The sequence below is a fragment of the Haemaphysalis longicornis genome, unplaced genomic scaffold (genome assembly GCF_048455015.1).
Source record: "Haemaphysalis longicornis isolate Haplotype H1 unplaced genomic scaffold, Haemaphysalis longicornis Haplotype H1 scaffold_1, whole genome shotgun sequence".
NCBI classification, from domain to species: Eukaryota; Metazoa; Arthropoda; class Arachnida; order Ixodida; family Ixodidae; genus Haemaphysalis; species Haemaphysalis longicornis.
This window is the reverse complement of record NW_027526203.1, coordinates 1320805-1339893: the sequence shown is the minus strand read 5'-3', so window position 1 is coordinate 1339893 and position 19089 is coordinate 1320805. Positions and strand designations below refer to the sequence as shown.

General features: G+C 46.8%; 1 protein-coding gene across 1 annotated transcript in view; it reads right to left on the bottom strand.

The window, feature by feature from the left end:
- The window catches only part of LOC144174886 (dynein heavy chain, cytoplasmic-like), a 408801-nt gene that overhangs the window by 82778 nt on the left and 306934 nt on the right, over nucleotides 1–19089 (bottom strand). The window contains exons 55-58 of the mRNA XM_077703850.1: nucleotides 18434–18618; nucleotides 6400–6469; nucleotides 6051–6197; nucleotides 1416–1505 (exon numbers count right to left, since the gene is read on the bottom strand). Coding sequence (XP_077559976.1) covers nucleotides 1416–1505; nucleotides 6051–6197; nucleotides 6400–6469; nucleotides 18434–18618 — 492 coding nt within the window. The remainder of the gene's footprint in view (nucleotides 1–1415; nucleotides 1506–6050; nucleotides 6198–6399; nucleotides 6470–18433; nucleotides 18619–19089) is intronic.

Genomic DNA, 19089 nt, shown 5'->3' with positions numbered 1-19089 from the left:
AAATGAGCCTTCCTTTCACTAGGGAAGCTGTTAACATGTCCTTGCCGAGCATGACAACACAACCAATAACTCTGCAGTTCTTCTTGTTGCTGAAAAAAGAAAGAATGTTGCTAGGATTGAATTTAAACCCCAACCAATATTGTTATGGTTGCATCTACAGACACGTGCATTCATTTAAACAAGGGTCTTCAAATGAACTTTTTTATTAATTGGTCTATGATAATGAAAATCACTGTGCATATGTGTTTTGTTTTCCTAATTTCAAATATGTAATTAGTTTTCATATGGCATAATTATTTTCTGAGATAGAAAGAAAATACAGGAGCCTAATTAAGTAATTTGTTACGGGTCGTTAAGGGGCTTCGTATCCAAATTTTTTGAAAATAAATGGTATGGATGTGTAGCTTAAGACCTGCCATGCATGCTGATGCGATTTGTATTCCTGTAAATATAGTTGATTGGATAGAATCAGTTGAATTATGCCAAGTACAGTTTTCAGAAAACTTAATGAGCTCATATTAAATCATAACATTTGAGGAACATTGAGCCAATTAAAATAGCATCAGCATGCAGTTCATTTAATCCTGAATTCAACAGTATAACGCTTATAGAAATCCTTTGATAAAAACAACCTGAAAACCTCTGTAAGGCTAGGCACATATGCAAAAAAAGAAAAGCTGAGAAAAATCGCAGTTGAAGTTTTACTACCAAGTTAGTAGGCACATTGAGCCAATTAAAATAGCATCAGCATGCAGTTCATTTCATCCTGAATTCAACAGTATAACGCTTATAGAAATCCTTTGATAAAAACAACCTGAAAACCTCTGTAAGGCTAGGCACATATGCAAAAAAAGAAAAGCTGAGAAAAGTCGCAGTTGAAGTTTAACTACCAAGCTAGTTTTATTTATTGAGCATGTGAAAAAGAAATGCTTTAGAATGTAGCCTTCTTTTCGCTCAACATGAGCATACCAAGTTTGCTGAAATCAGTTCATGGGAAAATTACGAAATCCTCGGTACACAGATGGCACTTTGCAGAAAAACTGAACAAAAGCAAAGCCAGAACGTTGCTTCAACCAGAACGTTGCTTCAATTGCTTCAATCACAGCAGACGCACTGGCACCGGCGCCAGTGCGTCTGCCGCGGCTATGACGCAACACAATCCACTTTAATCAAATCCAATTCAATCCAATCCAATCGAATTGAATCCAATCCAATGCCCCTCGCGAGAGAGTGTTCGCTACCGGAGAAGAGAGGGGGTGAGCGGAGGAGAGTGCGGCCGCCGCCGCCGCCGACGGACGCACGCAAGAAGGACAGGGCCGCCGACAAGAGATGCTCTCAGCGTCGCATCTAAAAACCCTTAGCTGCAAGTTTCCAGGCGAGAACGATGAGGCCCTGCAACAAAAACGAGGACCCACCTGATTCAGGCACTGGCTTTGCAAGCTGCTTCGGGTCACCGTGAAGTTGACAAAAGTCACCCTCGAACAGAGGTCAGGCGGGAACTCAACCTGAAGGGAAGACAAAAAAAGGTGCAAGAGTAGAATGTCAAACAGATGCAAAGCTTGTCGCTTGCGGTGCAGTAATGAGCAGTGAGAATTCTTTCATGTTTAAAACTATTGTGTCACGCATCCATGGCACGCATTATCTCTCACAGGACTCTTAATTATAGACTTGCCATATGCTCGCACTGTCAGGTCGACAATGAGGAAAACAACCAATGTAATAAGTGGCTTATTTTACCATATAACATATACATGCTGCGACTGTTTACTGTTCTATCCAACATATTGTTGCGACCGGTATTGTTTAAAGTGGGTTTGCTTCTATATCCATTGTTGATGATGGTTGGATGTTAATGGCGCAAGGCCAACTGGGGCAAAGAGCGCCAAAACAGTGGTTAAATATGAGAGGTGAGAACGTAGACACTGAAATCAGTAAGCAAGAAAAAAAGTAAAATCAATAAAAGACAGTGAGGATGGCTGGTGTAAAATGCCAGGTTGTGATGGTGCGTGGCATGAAATAAGACTTTAAAAACTACGCGTGATAGGAAATGAGATGTTAAAAACTTGATGTCACTGAGAAACTTAAAAGTGCGTTGCACAGGAATCACGGGATCATCCGCTAGAAAGAGTGCTGGGTGTAGTGGAGTGTGTTGTCTGTAGAGTTGAGGGAAGTGCTTGCGTCTTGTTGTCTGGAGTGCTTTGCATGTAATGAGGATGTGAAGTACGGTTAGGCCCTCCCCACACCTGCTACACAGGGGTCTTGGAGATCCAGTGAGCAGATGGGAGTGTGTCGCGTGTGTGTGGCCTATCCGTAATCTAGCTAGGGCAACTTCGATGAATCTGTTGTGTGAGTCACTGATTTGATTGATTGATTGTAGGGTTTAACACGCCGACGCAACGCAGGCGATGAGGCGCGCCGTAGTGGAGGGCTCCGGATTAATTTTGACCACCTGGGGATCTTTAACGTGCGCCGAAATCTCGTACACACGGGCGTTTTTGCTTTTCACCTCCATCAGAAAAGCGGCCGCCGCGGCCGGGAATCGAACCCGCGACCTCGTGCTCAGCAGCGCAACGCCTTAGCCACTGAGCCACCGCGGCGGGTTTGTGTGAGTCACTACTGTATTGTCCTAAGTGTGGTTTTATTATGTGTTACTTGTTGTCTGTCTGTGTATTCCAGTCGGCTTGCCATGTTTTGCGAAGGTGTTGTCGGATGTGTGGCTTGAGGTCAGTGTAGGGTATTCTTGTTATGTCCACTGTGTTTGCAAGTGCAGCAGTGGCGGCCATTTCATCTGCGGTCTCCTTCCCCGCGATTCCAGCATGGCGTGGAACCCAGCACAGGATTAGGTAGTTGAAAATTATTTGCATATATAGACATTATGAAATTAAAGACAAGATTGACAATGTGGTTTTTCCTGGGTCTGTGTGAAGACAATGCACGCACAACGCTCAAAGAGTCTGTGAAGATGACGGACTTAGGAATTTGTTTTTTAAGAATGTACTGAACGATGAGTAAAATGCCATATGCTTCTGCAGAGAAAATAGTGGTGTGTACACTCATGGTTCTGCAAGCAATAAAGTTGGGACCATGAGCGGCGCACGACACTGTAGTTGAAGTTTTCGAGGCATCGCTATAGAATTCGGCACATTTATATTTATCCTGAAGCGACAAGAAATGCTGCAGAATCGCAGCTCTCGGAACCCTGTTTTTATCTATTTTCATAAAAGAAACATCACAACAAACAGGCTGCAGTTGCCATGGTGGTATAACGTCAGAAAATGATGATGATGTACAGACATCTAAAAACCCAACGGAAATACCTGAAGCTTCCTCTCTCACCCTCAGAGAGTAGGGCAAAGGAACAGATGGACGATTTGAGAATAGCTGGGTTGTAGATGTACGTGTACTAAGTTGTACGTGTGACTAAGTTTGTATGGGTTAAGGAGGGACAACGCGGCTTTCAACTTCAGAAAAATGACTGAAACATCGTTTTTTTGAAAGCCACATTTTTGGCTTCTATGTTTCCTATTCTGTGCGTCTGCAAAGTTTTTCCGCTGAAAAGCGTCGCAAAGTGGCATAAAAAAATAGTTTTGTCAGGCGCGGTGACAAACTATCAGCGCAAAAGGGCCAAAAAAACAGCAATTTTCGGAGCGCTGTATTTCTGCCACGGAGCCACCGGGCGCGGCCATTTTGATATGGTTAGATCGGCCGAGCGATCGTCTTTCCGGTTCCGCTCGTCTCTTGTATCTTCGTTCATTCACAAACGCACAAACGGCAGAAAAGAAACGACGCACAAACGAAGCTAGAAATAGATGCTGAAGCGCTATTCGTCCTCCGGCCGGGGCGCAGTAAGACGACCCTCCTGATTGGGTGTCGCGGCGCAATGCAAGATGGCGGCCGCCTGAGCTACGTAGCGTGGGCGGTGCGAGTTCATTTTCGCTGCTTCGCTCGGCCAAGTTTTTGTTCAGTGTGTGGAATTCAACACGGACGTTATCGTGACGGGAAGGCCTCAGATCACGAGCCAGATTACGGGAAGTTGTGTGGCTCGAAAGGCGGAGGTCATCGAACGTTTCGTGGTGCACGTGACTCTACCGTCGCCAGACCCTGGAGGGTGACGCGATGTGCGCGCTTGCGATAGCGGTTCGTGAAGTGAACTTTTAGTCAGATTTGCGATGTTTACATGCTTAGTTATTGGTGTGTTTTGATTGTGGGTTCGCTAGCCTTGGGAAAGAAACGGTCGACGCATCAAACGCTACGACGCGCACGGCATAGCCGACGCGCATTGGAGCATCACATGTCTGCGCAACCGGTTACTATAAAACACCAGTAGTTGTAATTAATGCCCGCGATGTTAGATTTAATTTTGAAAGCGACCTGACAAGCCATATCAGGGATAGTCAAAGTACGATATGTCGCGGTAAGCGTGCGCTGCGATGCGCGCAAGCCATATCGCCTTTCTTGAGCAACGTTTCCCGTGCACTTCTAATAATCATGCAAACAGGTTTGAGTTAGGAATATAGGAATAAAAATATGTTCTCAGCGTTAAACATTTACCTTACTGTCGCAGCATTTAATAGTATTTTTTTTGAAAATTATTGATACCATTGCACATAATCTATGGCTTAGGGCATACTGACTGTGCTGCGAGAAATACTGGATGCCTTGAACGTCAAAAGTAGTGAAAAAAAAAAAATCCCTTCCATCAAAGTTTGAGTTATGCACAATATTATACCAAGCTTCAAAGTAGCTCATTTGCATCCTTGTGGAATGCAAACTTTTGGCAATGAACACCTGCATGTATGAGTAGTAAGTTGCTGCACCAGGCAAAGTAATAAAACATAAAAGAAGCCAGAAATCTTCAAATTTAGGTAAAAAAATGCTTCACTTGTTGCCATGGGGACAACACTGCAAAGGGAAGTTGTCCAGTGCGATACAGCCAACCAGCTAACCTACTTTGCATTGAAAGCCATCTCCCCCGCCGTTTGGTCTGCTAACTGGGCTATGTACTCTTCACAGAGGAGCTGAAAATGATGTTTCGTGGAAAGAGAAAGGCTGTAAAAGGCACTCCAATTTCTAGGCAAGGCCTTCCAGAAGCCCCATGTTCAAAAGGACATGAAAGGCTACAACCGTGACGACTTTTGATAAGTGAAACCTATGTTGCAACTTCGGAAGCAGTTTTCTCAAAACAGTTTGTTTTGCCACCTGTGTCGCTTGTTCCAGGGATTTCTTCGTGACTGCTGGGTCTATTTTGATACCGTTTCTTGCATACATTCCTTGATGAACAGTTCAGGTAGTGACACTCTTGGTTTTCCAGATTTGTTTTTTGTGATTTTTTTATTCAAATAATCGTTCACAGTCAACATGCCTATTGCACATTAACCTCTAAAAAAATGAACACTAAAAAACATTGTGTTGTAAAAAAAAAAATTCTAAAACTGTCACGACCTCGTCCATTCACTTGGGAATGCAAATCGCTCTGAACAAGTTTTCTATCATGTTTTATAGGTCGCTCAAGCTCGGTACAAGCGGAACAGAAATAAAATTTAATAAATAAAAAAGTTATCAAAATATTACCTTGAAATTTTTATGGTGTTATCACAGAAGCATTTCCAGTTGCTGTGCCAATTTTCATCAAAATTCACAAAGAAATAAAAAAGTTGATTTTGAAAGCCACGTCCCCCCTTAAGACACGCTGCATGCTATGCACCCTCCACCCTCCCTCAGCAGCACTCTGTCCGACTAGTTCCCCCCCATTGCCATTAACAGATTCAATATAACGAGTTCAAAAAATGCGAAAATCTTGCACCAATTTGACAGCAGTAAACTATGTGCATTAATTTGATATGCCGCGTTCGATACAACCAAGGTCACGCACGGCCGAGACTGGCTGAGAGATGAAGGTGGACTTGGTCATGGCTCTGCAAATAATGCCTGCTGTATGGAAAGCTCGATAACTGCAAACCTTCAGGCATGCCTGATTTTTCCCGATTTTCCCAAAGCACACACAACCTACAGATGACGCATTGCCGGCCGATTATCAATGAAAATGTTACCGTGGGGTCCCTGGTCGAGAGGAAGATGCAGAACGTGGGCGACAGGTCAATGTCCTGGTCCCCGAGTGTGATGAGGACGCGCCCACCCGTCTTGCGCACTTCCCGGTTCAGCACTGGATTCAGGATTGGGTCGTAGCTCTCCACATCCTGGGGGGAGGGGGAGGGGACACAAGGGAGGAGTTGCAAGGGTGCGGAGCTTTTAGGCATTCACAGGCCACACTGCTGGCTTAGTATACTTCACTGCGCACTTTCTCAGGAAACATGCAATTTTAAACTGTAGAGCACAAAAGCTGGCAACACCAACTGCAGACAACTAGAACTAAACAACAGGAAGGAGACGACAACACACCTGGACAAGCAGTGGGTTTCCAAAACGCAATGCACTCTCCAGGTTCTTGCGGAAGGAGTCATCAAGGAAGCTAGGAGAAGGAAAAAAATAGGGGGAAAATGCAGGGTTCAAAAACATGAATTCTATAAAAAGTTTTTGCTGAGCTATTTGGTTCATGCCTTTATAACAAAGACACAGTGCTAAACACAAACACAAACCAACATGCACAGGCACCAACATATTTGGGTACCCATATAAGGCTATTTTCCTTTCTAGAGGTGGGTGCCGCCATTTGCTTTCTCCGAACAGACGCTAGCGCCATCCATGAGGCGAACGCCGAAACCGCCGCGCTGGGCTGTTAAGTGCTCCTCTCTGTCTGTCTGTCTCTGTCTCTCTGTGTGTGCGTGTGCGTGCGTGTGTGGTTTGTTTTGTTTTCACCACATGCGAACAGATTTTAGGTCCCAATTCACTCCCGGAGTGGCAGATGCCCACCCCAGCTGTTGCGAGCAGCAGTAGCACTGGTGGCGGTGGTGCTGGTGGTGCTCCGCAGTTCCGCGATGCAAACGTATCGGTACGGCACCGACTGACATAAAAATCAATACAGTCTGCGCCCGTTACAACGGACCCTCTGAATTCGGAAAAAAACGTCCGCTGTAGCCGAAGTATGCAGTATCCGACGGGAAGGGGGGGGGGGGGGGGGGGTATGAGCCCTGAAGTGGCTACTTTGACGATATTGCATATGCATAGTACATACACATTGTTCTTTCTATACGCCTGCATCACCTCTGCACAGTGTTCGCGCAAGGGCAAAAAATCGCGTAAACACCGTTTCCAAAGCTTAGCACCGGCACTTGCAAAAGGCCTCGCACATGCAGTCAAGCATGTAAAGACGCATGATAAGCTGAGCAAATAAAGCAAGAATATAACTAGGCGCAATTATTAACCAGCTATAAAACATCAGTCGTGGCCATCTGAATTAGCTAGGCTCTTTTAAATCCCTCCACGACGAGGCAGGTTTTCCCGAAACCGTTCGTCAATCAAACCGGATCGCTGCCTGACGTTCCCCCGAGGCAGCTTCCACATTTTTAACGATTTTAGTCTGGTGATTGAAACAGCTGTAATGAAATAGTCTGATTGAAATAATCTGATGACGGACAGCTGTGAAATCGGAAGATAGACCAGTTGATGATGATGATGATGGTTGGTGTTTTATGGCGCAAGGCCAACGAGGGCAAAGAGCGCCAAAGAAGTTATTGAGTTCTCATCACACCGTAAGTACTGAAACATGTAACTAAAACTAAAGGTGATGCAAAACAAAAGACAATGGAGATGGCTGGTGTATAGGGCCAGGGTGATTACACATGATATGACAAGAGCTGCAGGAAGTTTACCTCAGCTAAAAACTTAAAAACACGTTGACTAGAAAACATTGGTTCATCGGCTAAAAAATATGATGGGTGCAAAGGAATGTGTCGTCTGTATAATTCAGGGAAATGTTTGTGTCGTGTTGTGTCAAGTGCTCTGCATGTGATTAGTATGTGGACTACGGATAGGCCCTTTCCACACCTGCTACACGTGGGTCCCGAAGTTCCAGTGAGCAGGTGGGAGTGCGTCGCATGTGTGTGGCCTATCCGCAGCCTAGCCAGGGCAACTTCAGTGTATCTGTTGTGTGAGTCAGTTATGTAGCGTCCCAGTTGTGGTTTTATTACGTGTAGTTTGTTGTCTGCCTGTTGACTCCAATGTAGTTGCCATGTGTTACGAAGCTGTCGTCTGATGTGTGTCTTTAGGTCGGTGTAAGGTACTGTTGTTATGTCAACTGTGGTCATGAGAGCAGCAGCACTAGCCATTTGATCAGCGGTCTCATTGCCAGGGATCCCACAGTGACCTGGTACCCAGCATATGGTTATTTCTAAATCTGAAGCATATGCAGTCATTATGACCTTTAAAAGAACATTGATTACATAGTTTTTTGACGACCTTCCTGATGACAATGCCTGCACAACGCTTAGAGAATCTGTGTAGACGATGGACTTTGGAATCTTATGTTCGAGGATGTGATTTGACACGAGTAAAATGCCATACGCTTCTGCCGTGTAAATACTGCTGTGAAAATTCATTGTTTTGATAACTCTAAAATTTGGTCCGTGCGCTGCACAAGAGACAGTAGAATTAGTTTTGGACGCGTCGCTATAGAATTCTGCGCACCTGTACTTGTCCTGCAGGAACAGGAAGTGCTGCAGAATTGCATTCCTGGGTACCCTATTTTTTTCTACACGAATGAATGACAGGTCGCATGTTACAGGACGAAGATGCCATGGTGCGATAAAATTATGAATGGGTGTCTTGTGCGTGTCTGAAAGGGGGACATTGAGTGCAGAAGCACAAGCCTCCTCCCTAACTCTGAGAGAGAACGGTAAGGGAATAGATGGCCTGTTTAAAAAGAGTTGTAAATTTGATGTATCTTTCATGATGGGATTAAAAGGATGGTTGGTCAGTGACACGATCTTGGATGCATACAACAGGTCAACATACTCCCGCTGATGCCCTAGGCACCATTTGTCGCACTCGACATAAAGACTTTCAACGGGGCTAGTGCGGAATGCGCCACATGAGAGGCGAAGGCCAAGATGCAGCACTGGGTCGAGCATTCTCAGTGCGGTCTTTGTCGCCGACCCATACACGACACTGCCGTAGTCGAGCCGGGACCCCACCAACGCTGTGTACAGGCGCAGCAGGAGTTGTTTGTCGGCCCCATAAGATTGATGTGAGAGGACCTTAAGAATATTCATTGCCTTTAGGCATTTACATTTGAGCAGTTTGACATGAGGAATGAATGTAAGTTTTTCGTCGAATAAAATGCCTAAAAACTTGTGCTCCTTGTTCACAGGAATTGGCACATTCGCAAGAGTGATGTCTGGGTCCGGGTGGACCCCACGCTTCCTGGAGAATACAACACAAGAGCTCTTTCCGGGATTAATTTTAAAACCATTTTTGTCTGCCCAGCCGGCAAGCTTCTTGACGCCGAGCTGGACTTGACGTTCGCAGATGGACATATTACATGATTTAAAAGATATCTGCACGTCATCTACATACATGGAGTAAGAAATTGTAGGCGGCAGTGCCTTCCCAAGGGAGTTCATTTTTACTATGAAGAGAGTGCAGCTTAGAACTCCGCCTTGCGGCACGCCATTTTCTTGCACGTGTACCTTTGACAGTGCAGAACCAACTCTGACGCGAAAGGTTCTCTCCGACAAATAGCTAGCAAGGGTGTTAAACATATTACCAGAAACACCGAATGACTTCAGGTCAGTAAGGATCCCATAACGCCAAGCGGTGTCATAGGCCTTTTCTAGGTCGAAAAACACAGTTAAACAGAACTGTTTATGCACGAAGGCATCCTTAATATACGACTCTAGTGCCACAAGTTGATCATTCGTGGATCGCCCCGCCCTGAAGCCTGCCTGGCAGCTCTCGAGAAGGCCGTTATACTCCAAAAAGTACACGAGCCTCCGGTTTATCATCTTCTCGAGAAGCTTGCACAGGCAGCTGGTCAGGGCAATGGGTCGATAGCTAGCGGGAGAAGAAGGGTCCTTCCCTTCTTTCAAGAATGCTACAACTATGGCATCCCTCCAAGACTTTGGAATGTGCCCCGAAAGCCATATCTTGTTGAAAAGGTGAAGAAGTGTTACAAGAGTGTCTGTGTGTAAGTTCTGTATCATTGTATATGTAATGTTGTCTGGGCCTGGAGCTGAGGGTTTACACGTGCTCAGAGCAGCCCTCAGCTCATGTAGTGAAAACAGGGAGTTGTACGAAGTCTGTGATTTGTTCTTGTCGTGTAGGGACTTCTTTTCACAAGAGGCTTTATGTTTCAGGAAAGTGTTCGTGTAGTGTGCTGAACTGGACACGTGTTGGAAGTGTTGTGCGAGTGTGTCAGCCTGGTCTTCCAGAGTGTCCCCCGTTGTACTGACCAGGGGCAGGCTGTGTGTCTGTTGTCCTTTGAGTTTGCGTATACGTGTCCATACTTTCCGTGTGTCTGTGTAGGAGTTTATTGATGTTATGAATGTACGCCAACTCTCTCGTTTTGCCTCACGGCGCACACGTTTTCCTAATGCCTTGGCCCGTTTGAACAAGAGGAGGTTTCCCGACGTGGGGTACCGACGAAGGATACCCCACGCCTTGTTCTGGGCCTCTCGCGCCCGCCTACAGTCCTCATTCCACCACGGCCTCCGCTGGTTGCGCGGGGCACCAGAGACGTGGGGAATGGACTTTTCGGCGGCGTCGAGGATGTGCGCCGTGAGGAGTTGGGTAGCTTCTTCAACGTGTAGGTGTCCTATGGATGTGTGGTGTAGTTTGGATGTCTCTGTAAATGTATTCCAGTTAGCTCGTGCTTCATTGAACCTATTATGGGAAGAGGAACTGCTTGGGCCTTTACCTATATATGTAAGTGAGGTGGGGAAGTGGTCACTGCCATATGGGTCAGTTCCCACACCCCACTCGAGAAGAGGAAAGAGAACTGCGGAGCCAATCGCCAAGTCAAGACATGAGTATGTGTTGTGTCCTATGTTATGGTATGTAGGCTGTTTACTGTTGAAAAGGCATGCTCCTGAAGATGTAAGGAATTTCTCTATGAGGCGACCTCGGGCATCCGTGCGAGAAGAGCCCCAAAGAGTGTTGTGAGCATTAAGGTCGCCTGTCAGGATGTATGGTTCGGGCAGCTGGTCAACCAGCGCCTCGAAGTCAGAGCTTAAAAGTGAAACATCAGGAGGAATGTATATGGAGCATACCGTTATCAACCTATTAAATATTATCGTTCGAATTGCCACAGCCTCCAGGATAGTGTTCAAGGTGACAGGGTGGCATGCTAAGGATTTGCGGGCGATTATGGCCACACCGCCAGAAGAGTGTGTGCAGCCAACCCTGTCCTTTCTGTATACCAGGTAACTATTCAAGAAATTTGTGTTCTTGGAATTCAGGTGTGTTTCCTGAACACACATTACACTTGGCTGATTAGCATGCAGAATCTCATAGACGTCGTCAAGATTATTTAGAAGGCCTCTGCAGTTCCATTGAACGATATTTTCTCTTCCCATTATTATGTATTAGAGCTACTGGAGTGTGACTATTTATGTAGGGTCTTTCGGGGCTTGGACTCTTGGACGGGGTTTCTTTACCTCCTCTGGAGGTTTAGATGGAGGGACCCGTTCCTTCCGCTGCGAAGCAGACAGGAAGGGTCCCACATCCAAGTCATCATCTGATTTGGAAGGGGTACCCGGCGTACCGGACCCCCCGGACCTGGCACCCTTTGCGGTGCCCTTCGTTTTGGCCGCGACCGCCGAGGGCGTCAGGAGCGCCCCGGGTGGCTCAGGCGGTGCGGCGGAGGTGGGAACTGCTGCGGTTTCCTCCAGCTCCATCTCCTCCGGACCCTCGCATGTGCTTCGGGCCGGTGGAGAGGAGGAAACAGAGGGTGCAGCAGCATCCCCAACGGACGTGGATGCCACCACAGCCGCTGCTGACTTAGCAGGCGGTGCGGTGGCGGGTTGGGCCGCCAGAGGCAACCCAGGGGGGGGCGAGGGCGGGACCAAGTCCGACTCGCGGTACTGGGTCCCCGCCGAAACCAGACGCCGCTCCGCCCCCCGGCGAGCTGCGTCGGCGTACCTGCCCAGAGGGAAGGAGGCGAACCTCTTCCGTGCCTCTGGGAAGGTGATGTTTTCGTTGACTTTCAAGGCAATGATTTGTTTCTCTTGTTTGAACTTTTCACAGCTCCTAGAATAGGCAGCGTGTGGTCCCTGGCAGTTGGCACAGGTGAAGTTCTCGGATTTACAATTGTCAGTTTGATGATCATGTGCTGCACATTTTGCGCACGTCAATTTACCACGACAAGACATTGTGCCGTGCCCAAACCGCTGACACTTGAAACAGCGGCGTGGGTTTGGCACGTAGGGTCGGATTGGACATCTCAAGAAACCTGCATTGACCGACTCAGGAAGGCTAGAGCGGTCAAGTGTCAAGATTATGTGCTTAGTTGGAATTATTTCATCATTTCGGCGTATGGTGATTCGCCTCACTGCTGTCACGCCCTGATCTCGGAGGCCCTCGAGCAGATCTGCTTCAGTCTCATTCATTAGATCCCGATCAGAGATCACGCCCTGGCAGCTATTGAGGCTGCGATGGGGCGTGATCTTGATGTCAACATCTACCATGCGCGTTTGCTTGAGAAGGTTAGAGGATTGCTGTTTGTTTTCAACTTCTATCAGAACTTCTCCCGTTGTGAGTTTCTTAGCCTTGTAGGACTTTCCGACAAGGCTTTCAAGAAACTTAGAGATTAGAAACACAGACTGGGAAGTGATTGGTTTTGCCTTGTCAACAGATTCCATGATCAGAAAGCGCGAAAAATTATCGGGCTTTGGGGAAGAGATCGATTGCAAAGGAGGAAAAGAAACTTCGGTGCGGCCCCTTTTCGGGGGCCGATCACGTCTGGGGGGGGGTTTTGAAGATGCCATATGATACATTGGAAAGCAGGGAGACGGGGGTACTTTCTCCTTTGACCTTACCCTGGTAGTCAAAGAGGTCCCGGAGCTCCCTGCCTGGTAGACAGGCAGGGAGCCCATCGGCCGGAGCTTGACCAAGGCTCCGACGGCCACCGTTTACGGCTTCTACCCTTCACCTTTAAACACCTCGCCACGGTTGGATACGGCTTATGTTGGGAGCTCGGGGTCCGCGGTGTCGCTGCTCACCGTCACCATGAATACTCAAGGTGCCCCGTGCGGGGAGATAGACCAGTTGGACTGCGCACGGTTACCGGCAGATTGCACACAATGGATGGAAAACAACCCCCCTTCTTGAGGCATTTCTTACCTTTTTCACCGAACGGAACGGGAACGATGTTGCATGGGAGTAATAAAAACCGAACTTCACTGAACCCGAGTTTTTTATTACATAAAAAACTGATGAGGGCAGACTCGCCTCCGGGTGCACAACTTTGAGTATTCGATAGCCCTGTTTTCAATCTCACCGGAGTCGCGTTTATCAGCAGCGGCCTTGTTCATGACGGTAGAGCGGACCATCTGCTTAGATAGGCCTGCACTTCTGGCGATGTCGGCCTGTTTGTCCCCATGTTTGACAGCATTAATTACGCTTAATTTATCCGACAGTGAAATCAGCTACCCTGCCGCTTATGCCACTGGTCGCACAAAAAAAAAAAAAAAGCCACTGGCACTGGCTTGGCTTGGCTGCGCCAGCGACCCGGCTGCCAGCAATGTTGCCAGACATAACAGTTTTCTTGCCAAAATAAACAAAACAAAAGTACAGTCTAATCCCACTACAACGAAGTCTGCTTCAACGAAATTTCCGCTTTAACGAAATATTTCAAATTCCCCGTCAGCTAGCCATAGAAGTCAATGCAACAAAGTCCTCGCCACAACGAACCATTAGTCTGGCTTGCTTTCGCTTCAACGAAATTTTCGATGAATTGGGCTGGGTTTGAACATCTGTTTTACAATAAAATAAGCATAACGCCAGCTATCTGTAACTTTTTATACATTCAGGACGCTTAGTTTTACCAAAAACATGCGCGGTGCGGCCACACCTGGCCACACCGCCACTACATACCGTCACCCAAAACAAAAACAAAACTACAAAAAAAAAAAAAAAAAAAAAATTGTAGGCGGACGCCATTGTTTGATGGTGATAACGATGTGGCTGGCCGTCTTTACATGAGGCACAGGCTCGGTTCGCCAAGCCGGAGCTACAGCCAATCCGTATCCAGCTGAAATCGCACGAATGTACTCGCTTTGCGTGCAGTGAACAGCTTTGCGTGCAGTTCTTTGCGTGCAGTGAACACAGATAACCATCGGTATGTTTGTTATCCGAATAAACATGACGTTATTGCGTGTCACTCCTTTTTCTAAACATTGTTTTTTTGCTGCCAATGATGCGGAAACATACGGGGCTATTTTTCGGGCCTTTCCGTGGTGTGTTAGGGCGGATTTCGCCTCAACGAATTTTCGCTTCAACGAAATTTTTCGCGCATCCCGTCAATTTTGTTGTAGCGGGATTCGACTGTATATCGGGTGTCGGCCCCGCAGAAGTCCGCTATAAACATTCAGTCGAAACAATTTTCCCCTAAAATTTAGTCTGTTGTAGCCGATAGTCTGCTCTAGCCGGGTCCGTTATGAGCGGAGTGGACTCCATTTAAAATGCATGGGGACCAGACAAACCAACAGAAATGGTCTGTTGTAACCGAAAGTCCGTTGTTGCCAGATCCGCTGCAACGAGAGTAGACTGTATCGGCGAGTAACTACGTGTTTTCAATGCCACCATGCTTGTTACGTTCACTGATTAGTCACGTCTACAAAAGCTCGGACGTCGAATGCTAAGCATGCACAGCATGTGGGTTACGCTGACCTGCACTCACGATGGACTTTCGATGAGGCGACTGCCAATTACAATACAATATAACCTTCCAGAACTAGACTTATGACAGTTACCGACGAAACGAAATTACCTGGGTGGGGGACAAAAAAACACAACCGCAAAACCAGTCAAATTACTATTCGAAGGTTGTGATCATGATTGGCCTAACTCTGCGAAGCACATGTGCCCTGTCGCTCGGAGCCCATCTTTGTGGACCCTCTACTTGCACCATGAATGCTTTACGCGATCAGCAGTGGCTGTTTTGTAATTGTAGTACTTTAGATTACGTGACAACGCAAAAGGATGAGAAACTTTCCTTTGACCACGTTGTGAACAGGTTGAGCTATTTTCCAAATGAAGTGCTCGCGTATCTCGAGCTGCATTTCCACATTGTGTTGCCTTGTTATTCTGCTATCGTACGATGGAGAAAGTTATCCTTTCATATCGTTTGGCAGTGTAACGCGTTCGCCTGAAAGAAGTAAAGAAAACGCCGTGACTTTAAAGGTTAGATTGGATGAAAAGGGAATTGTTTAATGACAATGAGCTATAATGACTGAACAATATACGTTACTTTTAATTTATTACAAGGAACCAGAAGTTTTTGTAATGTTGTATTATATCAGCTCACGTTGCCAGGCGGTCTCAATTGAGATCGCCAGGCGGTCTCAATTGATCCGGAGCCCTCCACTACAGTCAAACCCGGTCATAGCGCACTGCAATATGCGCCACGATTAGTTCGATATATCCAATAGTTCGAAATAGCTGAACCCGCCTATAACGATTTTTTTGTTATGAGTTTGCAATACGCAGGACCCCCCCACCCTCACCCCTTCTCCTCCTGCCATCCCCGCATGCAGAAACGAACATAATAAAGTATGCCATTACCATATACAAACCTATCTATTTATTGTAAGCAATAAAGCTACTTTCCGCTGTAACTACCTAATTTCCCAAAAAGTGATGATTTTTGTTTTCCTTTTCATTTTGGTGGCATCAACTAGCACAGCATTTTCTACACGAGACATTTTCATTACTTGCAGTCCGTGTCCTTCAATATCGAAGCAATATTGATGGAGCACATTGAATGCCGAAAGCGGTTCACTAGCATCGGATGGCTTTCACTCGCGACATCCTCTGCCTCTACGGTGCTTCCGGCAGCGCCAGCAGCCATGACATCGTCAATGGTGTTGGCATTCGAGGGGCTCACAGTGACGGCAACGTCGTCGTCAACACTCAGGCACTCCTTTCCGCACAACATCGGGAACGTTGGGGAGCTCTTCCCACAGTTCGCCAACGCTTCCATCTTTTTGCGGACTAGCTGACTGAGAGGGTTTAATCGTGAGTCAGACGTGCCGGAAACTGTTACGGAAAATTCTGGGAGTAACGTCGCTCCATGCGAGGCTCAACATCTCAATCGCCGCTCCAAGGCCATGCATTTTGGTGGCAATTCTAGGTGCACCGAGTTCGATATATCAGATGTGAACTTCGTTATAAGGAATATGTTTCGCGTGTATTTCGTAACTGATCTTTCTTGGTTTGATATATAGCATAATTCGCTCTATCACGGTTCGTTATAATCTGGTTTGACTGTACGGCGCGCCCCATCGCCAATGAAGCGCCGGCGCATTAAACCCCTTAAATAATCAATTAATCAATGTTGTATTGTGAGGGATAAAGTTACTTCTAACATTTCAGGGGGTTCCGTTTTTCGCCCCTGTCGCAGCTTTGCATGTGATAAATGGATTTTGCTCCGTCTGCTTGCCGTCCAAGAAGTGCGCCAAACCGACCCTAGAGTTGGTCATTGGTACAAAGTCTTTGCGGTTCATCAACGGTGTCCACCGATGTCTTAACTTGGTGTCCGTTGGGAAGCGATGCAGCAAAAACATGTCGCGACCGCACTGCATTTTCTCCAGACAGTGCCAAGCAGATATGTGCTGCCGGCGACTTTTTCTCGCTTTCTCTGGTTGTTCCCTAACCCACTACCGCCCCGTGCTGACCAAGCGACATTTGCGCCTTGAACGGCATCGCAGGATTGGCTAAAATAGTTGAAAACACCGCAAAAACTAAGCACACGGTGAGAAACACTTCGTGTACTGCACAGCTGAGCACACCATGCCGAGCAATGTTAACAGCCCAGCGCACACAGGCAACGCTGGTCCGCCGGAAGCAGAAGGCGCGCAGGCCGCCGAGAGAACTGGTTTGCGAGTATTTTCCTCCCTTCCCGGCTGCTTATGGAAAATTGTACATACAGTCTATGCTTGTTACAGCGGATCCGGCAACAATGGACTTCCAGTAGACAGACCATTTCTGTTTGTTTGTTTGGCCCCTTGCATTTTACGTGAAATCCACTGCTCTAATAATCGACCCGGCAATAGCAGACTATCGGCTACAACAGACTAAATTTTGGGTGGAAATTATTTTGACTAAATATTAATAGCAGACTTTCGCGGTGCCAGCACCTGGAATGCTTTTTCTTTTATTTTGGCGAGGAAACTACTATGTCTGGCACCACTGCCGGCGTAAAACGGGTCGTTGGTGCAGCCACGTCGGTGGCCTTTTTTTCTTTGTGCGACCAGCGGCAGGTAGCCGATTTCACTGTCAGATAAACTAAGCATAATTAACGCGGTCAACATAGTGAAAAACAGGCCGACATCACCAGAAGTAAGGGTCTGTCTAAGCACACGGTCTGCTCGACTGTCAAGAACAAGGAGGCTGCCGAAAAATGCGACTCCGATGAGACTGATGAACAGCACTCTTGAATATGTTAAGCGGCGCACTTGGCGGCTGAGTTTGCCCTCATCAGTTTTTTTATGCAATAAATGCCGAACTTCACTGCACCTGAGTTCTTTATTATTCCCCACGCACATATTGTTCCCATTCCATTTGATGAAAAAGGTAAGAAATGCCCCATGCAGGGGGATGGTTCCCATCCACTGCGAGTAATTTCCACTGGCCATACGGAGCCCAACTGGTCTAACTTCCGTTTTCACAGCTGTCCATCAGATTTATTATCAGCTGTATTACTGACCAGACCAATATCATTAAAAATGAGGAAGCTGCCTTGCGGAAACATCAAGCAGCGATCCAAATTGTTTCACGAGCGAATTCGGGCAAACCTGCCTCATAACGAAGGGTTTGAAAAGAGCCTGGCTAATTCTGCTGGAAATAACTGATTTATGGCTGGTTAGTAATTGCTCCTAGTTATATTCTCGCTTTATTTGCCCAGCCTAGCGTCACTCGGCCACATGTGCTAGGCCTTCACCAAGTGTCGGTGCCAAGCTTAGAAAACAGCGTTTGGAGATTCTCACTCCCCGCGTGAACACTTTTCAGAGATGCTGCAAGCATCCCACTTTACACTCATACACCCCCCTTCCCCTTTCAGATACTGCATACTTCGGATACAGCAGACATTATTTCCGGATTGAGAGGGTCCATTGTAACGGGCGTAGACTGTATATTGGTTAGTGTAACTCCTCATACATGTCCGCTTAGTGTCACTCAGGAACTTGTGCCCTGAATGAATGCGAGTCCAGCCCCCCCTCCAAATACACCCAAAACAAGATACAGCATTGTGACTGAGCTCACTAAAGACAAAATGGCAGCAAAAGTCTGGAGTCCCGACCATTGGAGGATGTGTGCTCACCTCGTCTTGGTGATCTTGCGCTCCCGGAACTCGTTGAGAATGTACTTGGTGGCCTGCCCAGACGGGTCAATGATGAGCGGGTACCTGTTGAACCGCTTGAGCATGATGGCATTCTCCGTGCAGAGGTCGTCAGTGGGCAGGGCATTGGCCTGCCAACGAAGGCGCTCGTCTGCTGTCGACAGGTACTGCGTATTGATAGGGGTGGGCGAACAGTCAGGTATCTTGAATGGAAAATCACGCACTTGTCGAGACAGCATTCGCCTCAACTCAAATATAAGCAGTCCACAAAAGAAATCAACCGTGTCATACCAAATTGAGAAAGAAGAGAGAGTTACTCAACACAGCCTACATTTAACAGATCAACATGTATCTAAAACAAGCCCGAAAGAAACAACTCAATCAGTGAGAAGCTTAGAATTGAAGTGACCTTACTCGGAATATGCTTGGATTATCAAATGAGAAACTAAGTGCAGTGCTCTTAGAATCAACTAATTGGTGTCAAATTGTCAGAACTTACAGAACTGACAAAACCCATTTTCAATATAGCCATGTTTTGCTGCATCGTCGAACCGTGACTTTATAAAACTTGATTTTACGCCCGAATTAACAAAATTTGGATCCCTCCCTCAGTTGCCCATAGACTTAATGCCCTCTTG